The 19,476-nt window shown below is 37.4% G+C and overlaps 1 protein-coding gene across 2 annotated transcripts in view; it reads left to right on the plus strand.

Moving 5' to 3' along the window:
• Nucleotides 1–19,476, plus strand: part of VTA1 (vesicle trafficking 1) — a 43,211-nt gene continuing 23,735 nt past the window's right edge. Inside the window, exons 1-4 of one of the 2 annotated variants that reach the window (XM_037144959.2) lie at nucleotides 1–163; nucleotides 13,308–13,402; nucleotides 15,756–15,883; nucleotides 16,507–16,582. In XM_037144959.2, coding sequence (XP_037000854.2) covers nucleotides 52–163; nucleotides 13,308–13,402; nucleotides 15,756–15,883; nucleotides 16,507–16,582 — 411 coding nt within the window. In that variant the 5' untranslated portion in view covers nucleotides 1–51. The remainder of the gene's footprint in view (nucleotides 164–13,307; nucleotides 13,403–15,755; nucleotides 15,884–16,506; nucleotides 16,583–19,476) is intronic. The other variant, XM_037144961.2, reaches the window with a different exon arrangement.

Below are 19,476 nucleotides of genomic sequence, written 5' to 3' on the forward strand. Positions count from 1 at the left end.
AAGCGGAAGTGCGGGTGGCGCGCGAGTAGGAAGTGGTGAGTCGAAGCGGAGATGGCTGCGCTTGCCTCGCTGCCTCCGCTGCCCCCCCAATTTAAGACCATACAGCATCATCTGAGGACGGCTCAGGAGCATGACAAGCGGGACCCTGTTGTGGCCTATTACTGTGAGTGTTTCCGAGTTGCCGCGGCCTCCCTTACCTGCCGGGGCCCACCCACCCACCACGCTGGTTCTCGGAGCAGGCCCCGCCCCCTGGCTTTATCCTGAGCTCTGACCTCTGCCCCGCCCTTCTTAGAGGTCCCGACCTGCTCTCAGCTCCGTCTCAGATCCCAGAAAAGCAAAACTCCAAAAGCAGCGTGGTGTCCACCACCTCTCTTGTCTTGGGCTTAAATATCCCTAAACAAAGTACATAGTGTTAAGAGCACTGAAACACAATGACCTAAGGTGTTTTCATTTTTTCTTTCTATGTATACACGAAAGAGCTTGTCTCCACCAGGAAAACCTAAAAATAACATGGGTAGTTCGTTGAGTAATTGAGTTGGATCATCGAAAGTGAATGTCCCAAAGACAGTAGTGATGTGGACAAAAGGACGACAGACTGATTTTGCGAACATAGTAATATGGGCACGTTAATTGTGACAAATGCAAGCTAATTCAAAAATTTATAAGCGGTAAAATGGAGAGTATCCGCTACGGAACAAACATCTGAATTTGACCTTTCCTACCTCCGCATCCAAAAAGCCCACCTACCAGTGAGAATTTTTAATTTTACTACCTGGGTTGAGACATTTGGTGGCAATATTCTCACTTTGATTGATTTGGATAGTTATAATCTACAGTTGATGGAAAACACGGATTAAATTTGTTCAAACTTTTTTCCTTTTGTAGATAAGAGAGTAGTTCCAGTAGTGTTATGTCAACTTTATTGTATATTCTGTACTTGAACTTTACTGCAAATAAGTAACCAGCAACTATAAATCTTTTGAAGGGAATTTTAGAGAGAGTTAAGCTTAATGTGTCCTCAGTTATTACAAGATTAGCTAAACTCTAATCCACTGTCACCCCTGCAGTATTCCAGGCGTCCCATCTTTATTTCTCACATGTGCAAGGCCCTTTCAAACCTCCATGTTCTTCAACTTTGTGGAATGTCTTCCTTTTTTTCTCCGCTTGTCAAATTCATTCTGATCAAAGTTCTAACTCAAATGTCACCCCTTCTGTAATCAGTAATCTGTAGTCAGTAAATTGAATACTCTCTAGGCTTTACCTCATTTTGTTCAAATCTTACATCATTGTTTCTATTGTACTTGTTGTTCAGGTTCCTCAAGCAGGGGGCATTAGTCATTCAGAGTGTATTTATTGAGCCTCTACCTGCAGTTCCTGCATTCATGGCGAGTATATACAATGGGGTTGGGAGATTAAATAATAAAACGAGTCAATCATATAGGATATAAGAAAGTTATGGAGAAAAATAAAGCACAGAAAGAAACTAGGGAGTACCAGTAGCAGGGTGGCAGGGAGTGAGGAAGAATTTCACTTTCAGAGTGGTCTGGTAACCGCTTTACTGAGTTCATATCTGAGCAAAGACTTGAAGGAAAGGAAAAGTAGGCTTTGCTTCATCTGGGAAAGACTATTAGCTTTTCTCCATAGAGGGAATAATAAGTTCAAAAGTCCTGAGGCAGGGACTGCTTGAAGGAGGATCAAGGAAGCCATTGTAACTGCAGTGGTTAGAGCAAGGAGAAAAAAGAAATGATGTGGACAAAGAGGTAGTCTCTTATAACAATGTAATAGGAACTACCGTTCCTGCCTAATCTCTATTCATGGGCTCTGTGTTGTCTACTTCTGTGACCACCCTGGGACCCTTGATTTCCTGCGTCATTGTCCTCTCCCTCTCGCCATTTCTTTCTAAACTTATCCCATTTTCCTTTATTTAAAAAGTAAAAATAAATAAATAAATAAATAAAAGCTCTCATGACATTCCCCTGAAATTGCTGTCCTGTCTGCCCAACTCAGAGATTAGTTTGAAATAGCTGTCTGTAGTTGTTTTTATATCCTTATCTCATAGAATCTTTTCAGCCCTTTGAAGTCTGGTTTCCATGCCCATTATTTCAGTGAAACAGCTCTCAGCAGGGTCATGAATGAACATTTTTATTGCTAAATCCAGCTGGCACTTAAAAAATATTTTGTTATGAGAGATACGCATATTAAAGAACATATATAATGAGTATATACAGCCTATAATAAAATGAACATTAGTGTGCCCACCATGTTTGATGTTATTGGACTTTAATTTTTGCCAATCTGGTGGGCATGAAACAGTGTCTCATTGGAGCAAAATTTGCAATTCATTGAGTCTTAATGAGACTGAGCATCTTTTCATATGTTAATCAACCATTTGTGATTCCCTACTGAAATTTGAAATACTGTTTATTGCTTTTGACCATTCTTCTACTTCACCATTTTTCTTAATAATCTGAAGACTATTCCTTTGTTGTATACATTGCAAATGTCTTCTCTGTGATCCTAGGTCAGCTTTTCACTCTATGAATCCTTTTGTGTTCAGAATTCTTTAAAATATAACCAGTTTATCAAGCTCTTCCTTATGATTTGTCTTCTCATTTTCTAGTCTTTGATTTCCTTCTGTGTAAGTAATGCCTTGTTTGGACTCGGACATATTGCTCTTCCTCCGTTATCTCTATTCTCCACTGAAATTTTGATTAGACGGTGTTGTGCTCTTCTCCTTTATTTCTTTGTCTCTTAGTGCTTTTATAGTTTCCATCCCTGTGTCTCTCTGAGCTACATTTGATGTGATTTCTTTAGGTCTATGTTCATCTCCATGTAGGTGTCCTATTATATAGCCCATTTATCTAGTTTCTACCTTAATGTTTTACTTCTAGATGTTCAATTATTTTTCTTTTGAAATTGGCCTAGCCATTTCTGATAGTCTTCTGTTACTATATTTCTTTAAATGCTTTACATACATTTATATTCACGTGTGCAGTCTGATAATTCCTATAGCTGCTGTGTTTGTGACTATGAACCTGCTGTAGAACAGAAGGGTGCTCATGGCGACCTCTCTCTTTGCGACTCGTGTTCTAGGCATACTAAACCAGGGAGCTCCGAACTTCTGCATGCAAACACCTCTACAGGAATCGTTTTCCCAATTCTCAGCTTCTGTGTTTGTTTCCTGACGGGGCTCCTTGGGTCACAGTAGCCAAGTAGTGTGCTGCTTCTCTTCCCATATCCTGTTTGCAGTTGCCCTTCTCCTAGTTTACAGAAGAAGGGCGTACTCTTATGCATCGTGAGTATCTGTACAGGTGTATTACCCTGGAGAAGAAGGTAGAAGACCTCCTGGGTTCAGACAAACAGGACAGTTCAAATTACTAGTATTAGTGAAGCCTCCATTAATTAAGGCTCTAGGTAGAGCTTCCTGTCTTTCCCTGTGTTGTATGAAGAAAATCAGAGCAAAGGAGAATAAGCCTTTGTTCAAAATGCTGGGCCTGAGAAAGGATGTCAAAGGAACATTCTAATTAGGGAGAAGAAGGTGGTGTGTTTTTATAAGGGGGGTGGGGAAGTCACCTGGAGTTTGGCTCCTTTCAGGAATAGTCAGGAATGAATCTCAGAAGACAGAATCTCAGAAGACAGAGGAGTTGTTCTTTGAGATTAGTAGCTATTATTTGATCATTTTAGTTTTATCGAGAGGGATGAAGGGAGACAGTTTGGGACCAGGGTCATGTGAAGGGTGTCCCCGATTAGCTTTGGGGATAAAGACAGGGAAGGACACAAAGGAAAATTATTTGTTCAAGTCTCTTACACTCAGGCATGTATATGTTCAGGGTTAAAAAAGAAAGAAAGAAAAAAATCACCAGCATTGTAGTGTGCTGAATTCCCAAAATGCTGGGAGTTTGTATGAAATGACCTCACCTTTTAATTCTCTCTTCATTATTAAAGAATGTCATTTTTGAGATAAGAGAAAAAAATGACAAAAGAGAAATGCTTAAGGGGCCAGTGCCTTTTCCCATCCAAGTGACAAGCTCATGTGAGGCTCTGGCTTATTGAAATTTTAGTATTAGAATTCAGTTGACAGGAGGCATGAGGGACATGGCTCGAGGTATTTATTCGAGTTGGAAAATTAAGCCATATTTTTCTGACTGATTGGTTTGGCATTAACAACAGTTTTTGCCATTTATGTAATAAGGTAGACATTCTCCATAAACTAAATGAGTGTACTCTTGACGTGTTTTTGGTTTTTTTTTTCCACAAATACATTTAAAACAAGTGATAAGATCAGTTGTTTGTTTGTTTGTTTATTTATTTATTTATTTATTTGCCAGAAGATGTTGAAATGAACAGCATTTCAGTTTTCCCAGTCCTGACTTAGTTTCTAGGATAAACAGGAAGCCTCTGACTGAAAGGAAAAAAAAAAGAGGACTCTTTGTAGGATTTTTTTTTATATGCATCACCGGAACTGATGGGGCGACAGATTCTTTTCTAGTTTTAAAATAAATTTTGAGGGAGACCTAACTGAGTTGTCAGTCTAGGTATTAAATGATTGGTGGTTACATGGTTTTTAGCCTATAGCCCAGAAGGAATTAAAAGAATTCGGTGATTTTTGCTTTGACAGAACTTTCATGCTCATCCGCTACTTTATGAGAATGAATTTTCTTAATGTTACTTTCATAAAGTGGAAATAGAACCAAACTCTATTATGGTTCATTATGACAAATCATTTCCATTCATAGATATGCCATTCAGCTCATTATAAGATGCTTTACTGTATAATTAATGATTATTGAAATGATGATTGAAAACTGATTATCTCAAGGCTTGCATCCTAGTGGGTGCTTTTTACTTTTTGTGCCAGGTCGTGCCACCCCACTTGAGAGATTTTCACAAATAAAAAACAGGAACTTAAGAAATGTTTGTTAAAGTGACCTGAATTTTAAGACAACAGTGGTCCCTAGGGAACTAATGGCCATGTGGTTGTTAGTAATAACCCCTCCCCACGCATACAACATTTATGTAGCTCTTAGCAGTTCCAAGGATGCTTTCCTTTAGGATGTCTGATTTGCACCTCAAGATCTTCCTGGCCATTCTCTCAGTAAGTGAAGGACCAGGACCTGAATGACAGATGCAGGATGAGAAATGGTTATATGGGAACCTGTCCATAGCAGGTGGTACTTAGAATACCGGTTACAGAGTAAGTGAGGGCAAAGGGACTATTAAACTGGTGAGAAATGAAAGAGGGACAAAAAGCCAAGGCAATGATCTGGGAGATGCCTAGTAAGTGGAGGGCAGAAATGAAAGCCAGGCTTTAACTCTGTGGGTCTCTCTTTTCTTCTTCCTTTTTTTTTTCTTTAATGAAACCAGAATATTTTTCACTTTCTACCAAACACAGGCACTATATGATGAACGTTTTGATTCTATCAAGTTTGATGTAGTAGATAAAACCAAACCCAGAAACATTCCTTTCTTTTAAATTTGTTTAGCCAGCTAAACATAAAGTTTCAAGTTTAATTTGTGAAAGTTGCCTCTAGGGGGTGACATTGTACTATTAACAGATTTTTAGTGACCTCATATAAATGTTCTTTAAGAACCGTATGTTTATATGCTTAGAAGAGGTAAAATACAGTTTTTAGGAAGTTGTACATATGTATGCTTATTTCAGCTGGGGACAGTTGTAACATTGTGGTTGAGTTTAAATGAAGGCTAAATAATACTGGATTTCTTTATTGATGGTGGTGAGCCACATGGATATCAGGACTAACAATTAGTCGCCTATTTATTGTTGGTGTTAATCACACAGAAATTAGATTTTCTAAAGCCAGTCAGACAACTTGAACTAAGCCCAAAACAAAAAAAGCAGTTTTTCTTTTTTGCTGATTTGTAAATCTGTAAGACTAATCAAAACCCATAGTCCTGTTACCTAATCATCTTTATTGGCCGATTAAGGATAATTCACTGTAGTGATGACAGCTTAATAATTAAAAAACACAGAAAGTTGAACGGCTGATTTATCTGTTAGCATTACATTCATTCATTTATATTTGTTTTTGTAAACATATATGCACACTTGAATTTTATTTTGTAAGATTACTCTTTTAGTAGTTACTTCTTTTTTGAGTAAATAGATCATTCTATTATTAAGAGTCTGTTAACCTGTCTTTAAGACTGAAGAGATGGAGTAGTGGAACGGGGTCACTTGTTCTCAACTGTCACTGCCTTTTGGTGCTCATGCAAGGTCAACCTGTTCGGTAAGGTTCCTATGTTGTGACAGTTGTGTTTGACTATTCAGAGTGAAAGCTGACTACTCATGAGCAGCACAGGCTTGTATAGAATAAGCTTCAGTGCCTGGTAATTTCCTGCTTTCCTGCAATTTGTCATTTTTCTGTGGCTTGGCAAGGTTTTGGGGTTTTTAAATGTTTTTTTTTAACCTCAGTTAATCATTATTACTGTTTGGAAGTGCTTGGATTCCATTGGACTTCCACTGTGGGACTATTAAGTGTTCTTTATTTTATTTTGGTAATGCTTGCTGTAGTATTTACAACATCACCATCTATTGTCATAATAGACCACCTCACATATAAAGTTAAGAACTGTACTTTTCTCCTCTCTTGTTCTATGGCTATAATTGTCATACTGTTTACTTATACATATGCCAAAAATCCTAAAATTTTTTTATCTTACATTTTGAAGAAATGTGTAAAATTAGAGAAGAGTTTTTTAATATTTTCACATAATTACCATTTTCAGTACTCTTCATTGCTTTGCATAGTTCCAGGTTTTAAACATGGTTATCATTTTCTACTATTTTGAAGAACTTTATCATTTCTTGTGAGGCTTGCCGACGATGAATTCTTTTCATCTTCCTTTGTGTGAAATAAACTTTTATTTCATTTTTATTTTTGAAAGATAATTTTTGGGGGCAAAGATTTTGTCAATTTATTTTGGGGGGCACTTTTTTGCCACATTTTCCCACCCTTTGAGCTGGGGATCCAGTTGCGCATGTGTAAAAACACTTGCTATTTTCCCACACGTCCAACCTTCTGTTTTCAGTCCTTTTTCTCACTGCTTTGAGTAGCTTCTATTGCTCTATTCTGAATTCACTAATCTTTTCTTCTGTTTAAACTACTGTTAATCTTATCCAGTACACTTTTTATTTCAGATATTATATTTTTCATCTCTAGGAATTTTACTTATATTCTTTTGTGTATGTTCTGTTTATCTCATTTTATTCATGATTTCCCTAAAATACTCTATAATGGCCCTGGTGAGATAGCCCAGTCGGTCAGCGTGACGTCCGTGTCCACCAAGGTCATGGCAGCTCCGTCATAGTCAGAATTAAAATCTGTGGTCTCATTTTAATAATCAAATTGTTACTTAGCATTCTCTCTGAACCAGCACAATTTTTTCATAGGAATTGAGTAGTAATGTTTTCTTAAAACTGCTCATTTGTATACATTATGACGTTATGAGCTCACAAAATGTTGCAGTGAAGGAATGATTAAAGTAAATACTCTTTATTAGTAGACACTCACCAATGCTTTCTTTTTAGCCTTTGATTCAAAAGTCCCTACCCAACAGGCAGTACTAACCAGGTAGCAGATATTTACAATACAATTCTAAATGGAGTAGTATGTTCAGTTCTATTCATTGGGATAGAATTTGCTTTTAGACATTAATCTATAGCATAATGATTTCTATTTGAGTACCACATTTATTTACCTATTATCACTCTTTACAATTGCTTTTAATATATTTTTGTGTATTCAGATGATACATTTGATATTTTTTATTTCTTATGTACGAATAAGGATGTTTTAGAATGTTAATGTTTAGATTTTTCTATGGAACTTTGAATCACACATACCTTCAGGATTAGTAAATGTTTGTCTCCAAATGCCTCACATTAAGTTAAAGTTGAGTTGGAAAGTATTTAATCCTTCTGCAAACATGCCTCATTACTCATCTTCAAATAATATTTATTCATAAAAATAAACACATTTGCTCGGTGAAATGAATCAAGTACATTTTCTTATAGTTGATTTTAGCACACATTTATGCTGTTTTAGTGGGTAATTTCCATGTTAGACATTAATTTTTCATCACACTGCTGCTACTACAATGAGTTACTTGTCTTGAACAGAGTTCTATATGAATGTGATCCTTTTTTTCCATCCTTTACCGCAAAAAGATCTTAATTTTCGTAAGTAAGGTTTTTTTCCCTTTTACTAGTATTACAGAATGCATCTTGTGATACATTTTCTGTACTTAAGAATTATAAACCACATAAGATATTTAAAATGTAAAAGCCAGGCCAATTTTTATCATAAATCTCTGATTCTGAGAGGATCCATTTCTTTAGTTAAAAGCGTTACTGTACAGACCAGGCCGGTGTGGCTCGTTTGGTTGGAACGTTGTCCTGTACACCAGGAGGCTGGGGGTTCATTTCCAGTCAGGACACCTACCCAGGCTGCGGGTTCCATCCCTGGTTGGGGCGCGTGTTGGAGGCAATCTATTGATGTCTCTCTCTCTCTCTCTCTCAAATCAATAAACATGTTTTAGAAGAAAGTTTTTGTGTATACAATAATGTCCCTGTAATTGCAAAGAATAAATGTGCACGTAAACCAAGAAAAAATTCATTTGGCAAAACCAGTAAGCTAAATTGTCATTACACTGTATTTGGGGAATCAGCCGTCTTTATTGAGGTTAACTTTTAAAGAACGAGAAGCTGATATTTGTTTATGTTTGTATTGTGAGGGAGGGTGATAATGGTTTTGATTATAACAAAGTTGGAGTGATTCGATTTCACTTCAGAGGAGGTAGACAGACTGACTCATTTTTATCGTAGGCAGTAGTAGAAGTAGAGTGACAAGTTCGAAACCGAAAATTGTGCTTTTTACATTGGATAAGTTGCTTTCAAATGGTAACGAGAAAGTGCAGATTAGTTTTCTGCTGGTGTGCTTCATGGTCAAGTTTGAGATGGCTGCCACTAAAGCCAAGGTACATCTAGGAATCCACCTCATTTCGTACTATCTGGGCTATTACTGTGATTGATAGCTTTTTATGCCCCAAGTTGGTCTACACTTTGGATGCTAGGATTAGCATAGTGTTCAGTGCTATGGTTAGAGAATAAGGAAAAAAAGACTGTGAAGTGAAACTGCCAGTACTGTATTTCATGTCTGTACAGTACGTAATATTACCCTGTTTTATCATGTTGGCCATTATTATCTATAGATAGCAAGTAAGTAGTGTGTTAAGTTTTCTGTGTCTTTTTGGGTGAGGTTTTAATGAGACTCAAGTTGTTTGAAATAGTCATTTGGGAGATTGGGAAGGCAGTTTTCAAGCTTATTTGTTAATTATCTTTTTAATGATGTTGATATGCCAGTGGTCCCTGCCACTTGTATGTCGGTGTAGAGGAAGGGCAGAGACAGCTTCATGGGTGAGCCCGCTTAACCACAGGGACGTGAAAAAAGATGCAGGGGCAGAAGGAGATAGGGCAGTAATGTCTCAGAAAACTGTACTGTGAAATCAAAGTTAGTTGCATTGGGACATTAAAGGAGATACGACAGTCATGGAGAAGTAGGGAGACACAGTGAACTGGAAGCCTGGTGTAATGGGCATAGCTGAATGTTGGAAAACAAGGATATTCTTTTTAGAGTGATTGCTTGGTACACTGATGTTGGAAGTTTGCGACAGTGAATTGATTATGGAAGGAAGACTGCTTACAATTATTGGGGATCAGGGTCAGTAAGAAGAGAGAACATGTTATGTGTAAGTGTAAGAACACTGTGTATGTGTAAGAATTCAATTTGCTTTCCAATCACAGATTATCCAAAATAAAAATAACTAAGTGAAATACAGTTTACCTCCTCATTTAAAAGAAGATTTTATATTGTCAGTACCCAGTGTCAGTATGCAAATTCCATGAACTCATTAGGGATTCACATTCTTTCCCATTTCAAATCTAGAAACAAGCATGTGGTGACCATTTCCCAGGTTGCTTGTGTCCAGGATGTCCACTAGTGTTGCAGCCATCCCAGTTTTATTCGAGGCAGCAGGAAAGAAAAGGAAAACAGAAAAAGTAAAATCTTGCCCCTGCTATCATTCCCTTTTTTATATAAGATTTTATTGATTTATCTTTAGAGGGGAAGGGAAGGAGAGAGGGAGAGAAATGTCAATGTGTGGTTGCCTCTCGTGCATCCCCTGCTGCACGTGCATCCCAGGCACGTGTCCTGACTGGTGATCGAACCTCAGTCCTTTAGTTCGCAAAGTCCATGCTCAATCCACTGAGCTACACCAGCCAGGCTCATTTCCCATTTTAAGTTGACTTTCCAGAAGTCTCTCCCAACAGTGTCTGGTTGGTTGAATGATATTAATTTTATTTACATGGTCATAGTTTGCTTTGAGGAATATTGGGAAATGTACTATTTTGGCTGGGCACAGTACAACCCTCTAAGAATGTCTGGTTAGTAAGGGAGATGGGAAGAATGGATGTGGAAAGGCAGCTCTCAGTCCCTGCCGAAAGTATTGATTATCTGTGTGAACAGAGATTTTGTTGGAAGAACACAAAGGTCCATGGGTGATTATAAGCATAGCAAGATCAAATGGGCGAGGGCGGCATGAGCCCTAGACCAGCATGGTGGAAGACATTGAGAAAATGCTGGAATGGAAGTAGCTGTGGAGTACAAAGAGAAAGCAGTCACACTTCCCAACCCTGAGATAGAAGGAATATAAGAGAATTGGATATTACTACTCAGAAGGACTGCAAATGATTTCTGTAAGTGACATCCAGGTTTTCGTCAAGATAAACAGAGAAAAGGGATGTGAGGAGATGCTTCTGAAGCGGTAGCTCCAGGGGCTACAGTAGGAGGAATGGGGGCGTGGGGAAGAGGCTTGGGCTAGGTTGGGGCAAGAAAATACCGTGTATGCTTAAGGAGTGAGAATGCAGTGAATACTGACTCTTAAGCTTTTGGTCGGCCACGTGAGTTAATCACAAATCTTCAATATATTATATAAATCACCTGTAAACTACATTTATGTACTGGGGTGCTAATACTGTATGTATTATAAAAGATACAGAAAATTTAGCCCTAGCTGGTGTGGCTCAGTGGACTGAGTGCCGGCCTGCAAACCAAGGGGTCGCAGGTTTGATTCCCAGTCAAGGCACACACTTGGGTTGCAGGCCAGGTCCCCAGTAGGGGGCATGTGGGAGGCAGCCACGCATTGATATTGCTCTCCCTCTATTTCTCCTTTCCTTCCCTTCTCTCTAAAAATAAATAAAATCTTTTAAAAAATAGAAAATTTTAAAAGTTAAGATAAAAATATTAGTATCCCTACTGACATATTTTCCCCTACCCTAGCCAATTGTTTTTGCCAATTCTTGGGGTCACCTGGCTCGCAAAGGCTTCAGCCTCTGTATCTCTTTAGGCAGTGACTCTATTAGGGAAAGTACGAGCCACCTTGCGTGGAGTTAGTTAAACAGGTAGGCCATCAGACTGAGGTGGCCCTAATGCTGTGGCAGCCTGTGTAAGCAAACTGCAATCCAGGCGTGCGAATGCCTGTTACCAATCAGAATGCTCAGGATAGGCAGCCAAAGAGGCTTTAGCTATAGCTAATCAAGCGATTTTGTCTCTGTGCCCCTGCCCTTTCTCCATATTAGTCTGTCCCCTGGCTTAGGTCAGGGGAGTGCTCCCCTGACCAGTGTTAGTTTGGTGTTACCCTATTTGAATTGACTTTTGTTTCAGTAATTCCTAACTTTTTCAGTGTGCCTCAGTTTATATTTTAACAATCCCTACTCTTAACTAAAAGCCTTCCTCTTAAAAATAAGAGTAATAGCACTTAAAATTTCTTAGAAAATTGGTAATACAATAAGACAATAAGATTAAATTAGGGGGAAGAAAAGGTATATTTTCACTTATAGATGTTATCATATAAGAAGATGTTTCATCTTGGATCTCAGCAAAATCAAATAGGAAACAAAAAGTTAAATTATGCATATTAGGGAAGGAATCACAAATCATTAGAAAGGGTTATTAAGTGATTTTTGAGACAGATGGCAATAACTTGGGGGGGATGAAATTACAAAAGATTAAAGAATTAAATTTGAAAAATTAAACCTAAAGGATGACTAGAAAAATTATATAACTAAATATTAAGTCCCTGGAGATAAAAGAATTTCCCAAGCTTGGAAGTGATAGGGAAGAGAAATAGTAGCTTTGAGTACGTATTTGAAGCCTCCGTGTTTTAAAACAACAAGTAAATTGAAAGATGACATAGTATTTACAGCCTTTATGTTTATTTATCTAAAGAACTCATGATACACTTTAAAAATACAAATGCAAGAGAAATATTGGAAGAAATATTTAGCTTTGTGAGCTGTGACTTCACAGCTCACAAAGAAGTGTTGGGGAATTCAGTCAGTGTGAAGAAAAAAAGAGCTGACTAAAACAGGCATAGAACTTGAACTAGTCAAAAGAAATGTGGCTGGTTTAAAAAGGGGAGGGCACTCAACCGTGCTTTAAATGTATGATACAACTATGTATGATATAACAGTATGTTAGTACAGTGACCTGTTTGGGGGGACAGTTTAAGAGTAGCTCTCAAAATGAAAAAGGTGTGCATACTATGACCCAAGAATTCCACTTCTCAATATCTGCCCCAGGGACTCTCAAATGGGTGCTCAAGGAAGTATGGTAGGGCAACGTGACTTGTAATGATTCAAATCTGAGAGCTGCCCAGATACACTTTAGTCAGAATGATGTGTCCATACTGTGGAGCACTGTAGCCCAGACACAGACCCCCAAAACGTAGTGTTGCGTGTAAGAGGAAATTACTGACATGTACACACCGGTGCTAACAACAGTTTCACCTAACTGGTCACCGCTCTCGTCATTGGAAAAGCTGTTAGGGAAATCTTTAGCTTTAGCCTTATCTCGAATGTTTTCATTAATTCTTTAAAAGAGTATATTTTTACTGCCATATATAAAAATGATTCAAACAATTCTTTTTACAGCCTCAGCTCCAATCACAGTTCCCATTATTCCAGCCCATGTTGTGTTTTCATCAGCATCACTTACCTGACACTTGGAACGTGGTCTCGCACATGTGGGTTGTTTTTCTGAGTGACCCAGCTTACCAATTAAGTCACAGGTCCCTCTGACAGCTTAGAACCTAGTCTTCTTTTAACATGCCAAAAGAAAAGGCCTTACTTCGTAAAAATTTGTTATTACATCATGAATTTTTTGCATTCTTAGAATAATATTTATTGTTTTGTCTATTTGTAAATAAGATTCATTTCTCCTTTTTTGTAGGTCGTTTATATGCAATGCAAACTGGAATGAAGATTGATAGTAAAACTCCTGAATGTCGTAAATTTTTATCAAAGCTAATGGATCAGTTAGAAGCTGTGAGTTAAACTGTGATCATTTTTTTTCTGATCCATGTTTAAAATGCTATTTTATTTCATTTGTGTATTTGTCTTGTCATTTTAGTTCTTTTCCTTGGCAGCAATCAGCTGTGTTGTCATAGCTGAGGGAAAAATAGACCCAGTTTGTTGGGGGTTTTTTGTAACTTTTTTTATTATGGGAGTTATAGGCAAAATTCAAAGTAAGTCCCATTATCTTTGCATATACCATTATATCTTGTTCCATATTGTTACAGGTGGCCTTTGAGTCATCCTTTCATAAGTCTTAGAATAATACTTATTGTTCTTTATATTTGTAAATAAGATTCAGATGCAGATGGTTGAAAGGGGTTATTTATTTAGTGAAAAGAACAATGAAGTAAATATCAGTTGTCTCCTCTCTTTCTCTGGCTCTTGGTCACCTTGAATTTCACAGGTTATAGAGAGATACCAGTGTATAATTTCTCAGGTTATTTATAAATGTTGAAAGTTACTCTGATTAAAGGTTAGTTGTATAAGCAGCATTAAATCCCCTTTGGACATTAATTTATTCTATTGTAATTATGAGAATATTTATTTTGTTGAAATTCGAAAAATCCTGCCCTGGCCATCGTGGCTCAGGTGCCATGTCATCTCATGGACTGAAGGGCTGTGGGTTCAATTCCTGGTCAGGACACCTGTCTGGGTTGTGGGTTCAGTCTGGGTCGGAGCACATACCAGAGGCTACCAGTTAATGTTTTTCTCTCACATCCATGTTTCCCCTCTCTCTCCCCCCCCCTCGCCCCCTCCCTCCCTCCCCCCCTCCCCCCTTCTCTCTAAATTCAGTGAGTATGTCCTTGGGTAAGGGCAGAAAAATAAACATTAAAAAAATACCAAAATTTTAAAAAGAAGAAAAATCCTAAAGCCTTTTTTAAATATAACTTTTTTACTTTATGTTGTCTTTGAGAAAAGCAATTTTAAAGCAGTGGTGTGGTGCTAAGATTTAATATTTTAGAAAGTCATTTATTTCAGTGTGACAGTCTGAGTAAAATGTACGAATTTAGTGTATTGTTTTTTAAATACTTTATAGTATGTATAAGAAAGGCATATACTGACTGGAAATATATACAGTTGTAAATTGTGTTGATTTGAGGTTGATGTTTGTCTAAGTTTTTAAAAACTTTCATAATCCAGTTCTCTACGTTTGTCATCTGTGAGGTCTGTCTCGAAAAAGCCCAGCCATTGTTCATGTAAAGAGAACAGATCATGCAACATTGATGTAACCGGCAGTCAAGGAGAGTGGACTGGAATGCACATGGGTGAACAATGATGACTTCACTGTACCAGTCAGCGGGGGCACTAGATGCCACTGAGTGAGCTGGTGTACTATATGGCTGGCACATTCAAAATGATTGAGCAAGTAGAGCAACAAATCTGTGCCAAATTTTGCATGAAACTTAAACATTCCCCCTCAGAAACTGTTCAGACGATTCAGAAAGGCCACAGCTAACCGGTGATTGGCAGCTTCATCATGACAGCGTGCCTGCTCATGCATCACATCTCCTGCAACTTCAAATCACCCACGCGATTCAGCCCTGGTACATCCCAGAACTGGAGCCCTGCAACTTCTGGCTTTTCCCAAAACTAAAATCACCTTTGAAAGGGAAGAGATTTCAGACCTTTGATGAAATTCAGCAAAATACAGCAAGGCAGCTGGTAGCAATTGGGAGAACTGTGGGAGGTCCCGAGGTACCTACTTTGAAGGGGACTAAGACATTATTGCCCTATGTATAATGTTTTCTGTGTCTTGTTTCCTCAGTAAATGCCTCTTTTTCATTTTACATGGCTGGATAACTTCTGGACAGACCTCATATACCTTACGTAGAAATCTCTTTTTACACATGTACTCTGAGAGATACTATTTTAGGATATAGTGCTCCTTTTCATCTTTTTTTTTTAATTTAATAAGAAAAATATGGGAATAAATTAAAATTTTAAGTTATATATGGTTAGGGAAATTTTTCTAGTTCCAGTTTTAGGATACTGATAGTACATTGGAATATATTATTTTGAAATATGTGTGATGCTTTAAAGTAAATACTTGAATGTGGTATCTTTGTATTCTTGGTTATTTTGACTTCTAGAGCTAAATTATACTTTCAGCTTATCATATGCATGTTCCTTTAAAATTTTGTGAACATAGGTTTTGTTTTAAATATTTCGGGCTGAGGCAGAGCAGTGTTTTCGAGAATTCATTGATAAGCCTTTTACTGAAATAAATAAATCATTTACTTAAAATGATTATTAGGATAATTTATACTTAATATATATTTCTGGAAGTCCTAAATTATAAGCTTTGTATTTGATTTGCTTTTAGCTTAAGAAACAGTTGGGTGATAATGAAGCTGTTAGTCAAGAAATAGTTGGCTGTGCCCATTTGGAGAATTACGCTTTGAAGATGTTTCTGTATGCAGACAACGAGGACCGGGCTGCGCGGTTTCACAAGTGAGTAAAGCGAAAGAAAACTCAAAGTGGTGAGTTTAGTTACCCCATGCCAGAAGTACCCGGTTTTGGTTGAACAATTCCTGACTTCCTAATCAAATGATTCAGATTTTTAAAAATTACATTTAGAATCTCAGGATGATTCTCACCCAGGGCAAATTTATATGTTTCCAGTAAATATATTCTAACTGGCCATTCTTTCACATTTCTCAAAATCTTAAGAGTTGATTTTAGCCAAAAACAGCCTGATTCTGTGATGCTGATTTTAAGAACTTCCATTCCACTAATTCAAATGATTTGTCATTATTATAATGATACTTAAATGTAAAGAAATTCTTGTGGCTTTATATGCGTTTAGCTAATACTATAATTATATTATCTAAGATCAGATGTTCACCAAAAAGCCTTACTGTACTGTATGTACCTTTAAATGAGTGTTGTTACTTGCTCCTAAAAACAGGTTATAGGAGGAGCTTCATTATATTCTTAAAATCTGGTTTCATTTAAAATATTAATTTCAGGATGTTTTGATAAACATTGGAATTTTGCTCTTTTAGCTATGTGACTAGTTCTACATCTTAATGTTTTTGCTGTAAACTAGACTAGCTCTCTTTTTTCTCTTCCAGAAACATGATCAAGTCCTTTTATACCGCAAGTCTTTTAATAGATGTCTTAACAGTGTTTGGAGAACTCACTGACGAAGTGAGTGTATATTCTTTATTGTCTTAATAGCTAAAGATGAGTATTGATGCTGTTAATTCAATTTTATTATGACCATGTTTATTTGGAGCAGCATATCTGTCTGAAATGTAATGTATGCAGCAAGTTGAATTTTAAATTTGCTATACATTTTAGAAAGTATAAGCAAAAGACATTTTTAATAATATATATACTTATTGTAGTAAGTTCTTTAAATTCAAATGTGTATTTTACCCTTTAGCAAATGCATGACTACTATATTGAGCAGCACAGATTTTGAGTTTTGTGTTATTAAGTGTTTAAATATTACTGAACCTGTATGCTATTGGTTTCTTCACTGATATTTGGTAAACATAGTGCAGGCAGAGACTTTTTTAGGACTTTTTGTCTGTTTCATTTCCACTGAGAAATATTGTTTATGGTTTGTTTCTGTTGCAAAATACATATAGAACATGATATTTCACAGACTATTGATGTGTTTCTCATAATTATTCTAAGGTAAGTAGAGGGCACACTCATTTTGTACAAAAGCAAGCCGAGGCTAAGTGACAAACATTGCCAGGAGTACAGTGTTGTTTTCACTGTCACAAGAAAGTTTGTCCCCTGTGAAGGGAGATGCTAATCTACAAAGAGGTAGGGAGAAAGAAAAGAGCCATAGTGAGACGGATAAAGGCATGCCGTATTGGTCATTTGAAATCTATCAAAAACATTGCTTTCTGTGACACAATTTTTTTTCAAAATGATGAACAAGCTCATAGTAAAGTTCCAAACAAAACAGTATAATCTATGAGATATTTGCATTTTTGTAAAACAATTTATGAAACTGTGCAAAAAGTTCTGTATGTTTGTTAGTAGAATGGAGGCTTGGTGGTTAAAAGCTGGGTTTTTGCATTGGCAGAGTTGTGCTGAATGAGGGACAGCTTCTTGTTTGATTGTTCCTTTTGTTTCAAAACACCAAGCACCCCTGGCCCTTGCCTCCATGACATTCCTCAGCATTCCGACAACCGGAAAGCACCCCGGATATTTCCAGAACTCCTTCTAGTGTGTGGGACAGTGCCCACCGGAGCCACTGCTGCGTAGTTGAGACGGTGGTGTGAGAGGAAACCGAGACCCGGAGTGGGGAGACCTGAAATGCTTCCCAGCGGGTGGCCTCTTCTGTGTTCCGAAGGCCTGGTGGACACACACTGCTTAGTTCCCTTTCTACTCCCTTCTCACTACTGATCTGGGTTTCCTTGTCACTCTGTGGGAGTCGTTTGGGGCACTATACTAGATACTTGAGGATGTCGTGGTGATTTAAACATGGCATTGTGGGAAGCTTTGCATAGTTCAGTATAGTTTAGAGAGTATCAGGCATGCAAAACAGAATGATGGACCTCAGATTAGAAAAGTAAGTTAGGTCAGAACAAATCCTACTGGAAAGAAATAAAGGCAGGTAACATAGTGTCGGAGTGAGGTGGCTGAGCACCTGAGGCCATCTCTGTGACATTTGTACGTAAAGACTTTTGGTCTTCTAATTAAATTCTTTTAAAAAAAAAATAGGAGGGTTTTTCTATGAGTGTGTGTGTTGTGGTTTTGTTGTTGTTGTTGTTTGCAAAAGTCACTGGGTCACCAGCTAGATTACTTCAATGTACATGATTATTGTCCAGTTCTGTTTCTGTACAACCTGTTGTTCGCTGTCATCGTTTCTGGAGAACCTGGGGACTTTTCATTTCCATTGCAACTTCATCCTATTTCATGTTTGTCAGGCTGTCTGCTTACATCCCCCTAGCTTTCACTACCAGGAACTTCGTACTTTCCACTTGCTTTAAGTTTTACCTTCTCTTTGAGACTCAGCTACATTGTTCTAGGCTTTATGTGCATTTCCCCATTCTCTCAACTCTTTAGAGCCTCAACTCTGTGACTAGGACTCAGTAAATGTACTGACTTGGGTTTAAGTGCAGTTTGCACACTGAGTAAATACAGTGGCTAGTTACAATTTCAAAAGTTGTTAATAGTTTAGCTTTTTATTTTTCTATCTGTACATGGGAATAATGTTTAGACCTGTTTACACAGAACATTCATAACTCTTCTGAAGTGCAATAGATCTCAACTACTCACAGTATTTTGGTCTATTTCCTGAAATTTTTTTTCCTTTTAATTTCATGTTATTACTCATAGTTGCACAAAACTAAATAAAATCTGTATTATCTTTAGTCTTTAACTGTTCACATATGTGTATATTATCCACCGCTGTTCTGTTTTTCACCTTTTCTATTGAGTTTGAGGTATATACATTGAACTCTTCCAACTGTGCCTTACGTAATTCCATCTCAGTATTTAAGTAAATTTGTTGTATACAAACTTCTAGCATTCCTGTAGCTTCTTGCATTCAGTGTCCCAGTTTTAGCTACAGAGTCACCAGAATAAACTTGAACTTTGTATTATAAAGAAATGTTCAAAACACATTTTATTTTCTTACCTCCTCATTACTCTATTATCAGTTATTGATAGGCTGTCTTTTGTATTTTAGATTTATATTATTTCTAGCAATGTTTAGGAACACATCATTTTTACTTTTTTTCTTTATAGTTTTTGGTTTAGACTTAATACTGCTAATGTAGGAAGAAGATGAGAATCACTCACTAAAAATAATGCTACTCTTATCTCTTGAGTTTCTGCTAATTTGAAGGAATCAATAAAGTATGTGTTTCCGCCCTCACAGACCTGTGTTCTCACTTGGAAAAAGAAGCAAAATAAGTAACTATAATGACAGGTGGTCTGGTAACGATTAAATACAGGGAAGGGGTGCACTTCTACCACCTGCCTGGCACTGTACGTAGACACTTTAAATATATTTTGTTCCATCTTCTCACCTGGGAATTACGGTGAGAGAACTGAGGGCCAGACAAGTACCTTGT

This window comes from Artibeus jamaicensis, unplaced genomic scaffold (genome assembly GCF_021234435.1).
Source record: "Artibeus jamaicensis isolate MK-2021 breed Jamaican fruit bat unplaced genomic scaffold, CSHL_Jam_final contig_3176, whole genome shotgun sequence".
Lineage (NCBI taxonomy): Eukaryota > Metazoa > Chordata > Mammalia > Chiroptera > Phyllostomidae > Artibeus > Artibeus jamaicensis.